This window comes from Propithecus coquereli, unplaced genomic scaffold, assembly GCF_000956105.1.
Source record: "Propithecus coquereli isolate 6110/MARCELLA unplaced genomic scaffold, Pcoq_1.0 Scaffold272, whole genome shotgun sequence".
In the NCBI taxonomy this organism is placed as follows: Eukaryota; Metazoa; Chordata; class Mammalia; order Primates; family Indriidae; genus Propithecus; species Propithecus coquereli.
The window spans coordinates 183,514-187,973 of record NW_012148308.1 but is presented as its reverse complement, the minus strand read 5'-3'; the positions used below and the strand labels follow the sequence as shown (position 1 = coordinate 187,973).

Genomic DNA, 4,460 nt, shown 5'->3' with positions numbered 1-4,460 from the left:
AGACTCTGTCAAAAAAAAAAAAAAAAATCGAAGTCGACTCTAGATGAGCTGTCCCCATGTGCGCTCACACAGGCTTTGCCTCACAGATTCAGAATTACCAGTCAGGGGCCGGTCTGAGCTCTGCTATCTGCTACTGTGTGGCCTTAGATAAGTCACTCACCCTCTCTGAGGGCCGGGTTCTTGTCTGGTAAATGGGAATGACAACGCCTGCCTCATACCCGATGCCGAGGATTCCGAGAACACACCGTGAGCTGCTCAGAAGTGGGCGAGCGCCCCACGGCTGTTAGGCAGGATCAGGACTAGTCGCCATGAGAGAGGCGGCCAGGGGACCCCTGGCAGGCGGGCACAGGAGGGTGGGCTTTGTGAGGAGGGCACAGGAGGCAGCAGACCGAGCAGACTGGACGGGGGTGAGGGCTGACCAGACAGGGCAGTCACGAGGGCCCCTGGCCAGGCCTGCAGGTAGCAGACACGTGGCTCAGAGGGCCTCGTCAATGCTCTAAAGAGAACGGGGCACGGGCAAGAAACCAAGTGGTGGCCCAGGCCTCCGAGCCAGTCCCCAAGTGAGCTCTCCTGGGAGAGAGGAGGAGAAAAGACAGATCTCCATGTACAGGCCAGGGGAAAACCCCAATGTGCCGATGCCCGGAGGCAAGTGGGAGCCTGGCTTGGGTGACGCCAGGAAAAGGTCTTGCATCTGTCCTGTTCTGTGCCCCAGCTCCGGACTCCGCCCTGCCCGGTCTCTCTGGTGTGGGCTGCAGACCACAAGGAGGCTGGGAAACTGGGCCCAGGAAAGCTGCTTGCTGGGCGGCCTGGCTCAGAGGGGCTATCAAAAATGCCCAGGGAACCAAGCTCACGAATGACACTCCACCTCCTGGCCTGGCCAGGGCAGAGCCGGCACAGGCAGCACCCAGCCCCAGCAAGGCGAGAGTTCCCTGCAAGCCCAAACAGGAGCCACTGGGGACCCTGCCATTTGGATCCAAGGGAGCTGGGCCCCTCTCTAGTCTTGGTGTCAACCATGGAGGCTTCTGTCTTCTAGACACTGTGGGGACAGACACTTCGTCTGTTCAACAGCTGCTGCCCAACCCAGAAAGAGGGCAACCCACCTTCTCCCTGGGCATTGTGTTCCTGCGCCTTGAGCCCTCTGCCCTTCCCTGCAGACACCCCCTGCATGCACTGCCCTCTGCCCAGACCTGCCTGGAGGCCTGTCTGTCTACCCTGGCTCTCAGCCCTCCCAGGGAAAGTTCTGGCTAGGCCCCATCTCACTGGGCCTCAGGACTGCTGCTCCTGGAGATAGCCAGTAATTCATAATGTCAGTATTTCCTGGGTGCCTGCTCTAGGCCTAGCACTGGGGAGGCTGTGGAGAGACGGGCAGAGAGAGAGAGAGAGAGAAGGTTCCTATCTTTTTGCTCCTGTGTATCAGATGGTTTCTGGGTTGGGGCACTGAGCTGGCAGAGCCACGGACTTTGTGGGGAGAAGTATTTGGAAGCTGGGCCCTTCTGAAAGGGCCCATACCACTCCCTCCAAGCAGCCTGACCAGGGACTGACTGGAGACCATGTAGGGACAGAGTGGGTGGGGGTTTGAGGACACAGCACAGGCACCAGCAAAGGAGGCACAGGGCACTGGCCCCAGGAGCTCCCCCTCTATCCCGGCCTCACAGGACAGCAAACGCCAGTGGCAAAAATCAGGCCCAGGCACCTGATTTTAATGCAAACAAAACCCCTCAGTGTCTACTGGCAGCAAGCTGACAGCTGCTGCTCTGCCCTGTGACCAGTGTCCCAAGCTCTGTGGTACAATCTGGGCCCCACACCCCAGACAAAGCTGGGGGACACTTTGCACCCTGGCCAAAGGTGCTGCAGACCTGCATCCCCAACAGAAGATGCAAAGAACCAGGTTTCAGTGACACATGTTGGCCAAGCATCTCTGATCCTCACCGGACCCTAGAGCCACAAGGAGCCAGAGGCCATGCGGCCATGGACTCTTCAGTTTATTTCCATGGAAATCGTGCACATGAAATCCTCAGTAGATGCCGATGTGCCTCATCACATTACATCCTGCTTAGATGGCTTGGCCTTGCCATAGCCTCAGGAGGGCTGGGAGCCCGTGGACATGTGCCCTTGCAGAACTCACTAGCTTCATGTGGCACCATGTTCCTCCTGCAGCTGTGTCACAGCCCATGGCCTCCTCTGAGTCCTTCCAATACACTGAGCTTCCTGCCTCAGGGCCTTTGCATTTGCTGTTCCAGTAGCCTACAGCATTCCCTACCCCACCCATCACCTCCATCAGCCACTTAATTGATTCAAAGCACAGGCACCAGCTTGGAATTACAGAATGAGAGACAGATGGGCATGGTGATCTAATTCTTGCCTGTGGCTCTCCCCAGGCTCTGAGCTCCCACTGTACAGAGACCTTGTCTGTTTTGTCCCCCATTGGCTCCCCAGCGCCCTAGTTCTATGCTCAGGAAAGACCAGCTGTTGAAGGGATGGATACATGATCCAAATACAAAGCCACTCTGTCCAAAGTGTACCCTCCTTAGGAAGCCATGACAGGGTTCTCCCAGAAACCTAGGGCTTTGGGAACAATGTGAAAATGGCCCAGACCTCTCACTTTACAAATAAGGAAAGGGAGGCCCAACAAAGGGCTTTGCTTAGGGTCTCACGGTTAAAAAGTAGCAGATCTTGCCTCAGCTCCTGAACACAGCCCAGGGACAGCTCACAGCAGAGGGTGACAAGGTGGAGCACACCAAAGCTATGCCAACCAGTTATTACAGGTGGCGTAGGGCCCACAGAGGTGCCAATGTGTAGAGGAGTTGTCAATGATCTGGGGACCCTTGGGATCCTCAAGATCCTTTCAGGGGGTCTGAGAGGGCAAAACTGTTTTCATACTACCACTAAGATGGTATTTGCTTTTTTCACTCGTGTGCTCACAAGCATACAGTGGAGTTTTCCAGAACATCACTAGAGGTATATTTGACTATATATTCTTGTTTTAAAATGTCTAGTGTTAGTTTCTAACATGGTAAATATTGATAGGTATAACTCCCATAGACAAAAGCACTTTGGGGTCCTCAATAATTTTTAAGAGTACGAAGAAGTCTTAGGATCGAAGAGTTTGGAACTGCTAGTATAGAGCAATGGCGGGGATGGGGTGCTCACTCTCAGTGACATTCCAGCGCCCTGTTAGCATTCTGCTGCCCACCCCTCTGCTCCTTTCACCCCAACTCCCACTCCCGAGATGCTTTTATCTGACTGGGGAAGTTTGACTTGTGAGAGGTCTGAAAATGCTGAGAACAACTTTCGGGATTTCTCACCCCATTTTGCCTGGCAGCCTAACCGGAAATCTTGTGCTAAGTGATTTATCACAGTCATTCTCTCACGTGACTTTATAGAACCAATGCAGGTGTGAACCAACGCAGGTGTGAACCAATGTAGGTGTGATTATCTCATGTATGGATGAGAAAACTTAGCTTCAGACAGGTTAAGTCACCTGCACAATGTCACCCAGCTAAGAAATGCCAGTCATGATTTACATTTTGGTCTATTTTACTCTAAGGCCTGCGAATCTCCCCCAGTGCCAAGAATAGGAAACAAAGCTGAGAGTTCAGGTTCCCCAGCAACAAGCCGCTAACAGAATATACGGGGTGATGAAGAAAAATAAAAACCACTCACGCAACTTCCAGGCCGTCTTGGTGACCACAGGAGTGGCCATCCTTTGGCTGGCTGGCACCTGAAGCCCTGCCCACAAAATGGACTGTGTTTTCCTTGTGGGGTGGGGGTGGATCCCCCCCAGATCCACCAATCAAGTTGGCAGGGAGTTTCCAAACATCCAGGCAGAGGGAATTCTTGTCTCCTGGTCCCGGACCGCCTCGTGGTTTTAAATCATCCACAGCAACAGCAACAGCCTGTACACATCTGTCAGGACCCAGGATCATGGAATGTCAGGCTTGAGCCATCTCAGCTCAACACTGGGCTGGAATACAAACAGAGACAATGGCTTGTTAGGAAAACTTGGTAAGAGCTGCAGCTCCCTGGATCTCCGAGGCCACTTGATAAAGACTAACACCCACCAAAGCAACCACAGCCAGAAGCCGCATCACAAATTGGCTCTGAGAATCTGCAGAGGAAGCACCTCAGGAAGCGTGACTTGAACACAGAGAAAAAGGTCCTCCCAGACGCTGGGATAATGGGAGCCGGCTGCTCCAGGATGCTGACTGCCTAAAGTGCAGCAGCTGCAGTGGGGCGGGGAAGACCACGTGTCTGCAATTCACATAGATTTCTGGGAGTCACTGTTTTTGCCTGACGTACAGGAGGCGGGGTGGAGTCAGAGCTAAGCTTGGGGGCCCACGAGAGGCAACCCAGAGACAGCCATTGAAGTCCTCTCTGGGGAGAATCTCAAAGAGGACCCTGAGGGTCCAAACCCCCAGCACCTGGCAAGGGAACCACTCCTGCCCACTGCAATTCCCTAG

General features: G+C 54.1%; 1 protein-coding gene across 1 annotated transcript in view; it reads right to left on the bottom strand.

Moving 5' to 3' along the window:
- Positions 1-3,966, bottom strand: part of KATNB1 (katanin p80 (WD repeat containing) subunit B 1) — a 20,299-nt gene extending 16,333 nt beyond the window's left edge. The window contains exon 1 of the mRNA XM_012647862.1: positions 3,664-3,966. Coding sequence (XP_012503316.1) covers positions 3,664-3,703 — 40 coding nt within the window. The 5' untranslated portion in view covers positions 3,704-3,966. The remainder of the gene's footprint in view (positions 1-3,663) is intronic.
- Between the last annotated feature and the right edge of the window lie 494 nt (positions 3,967-4,460).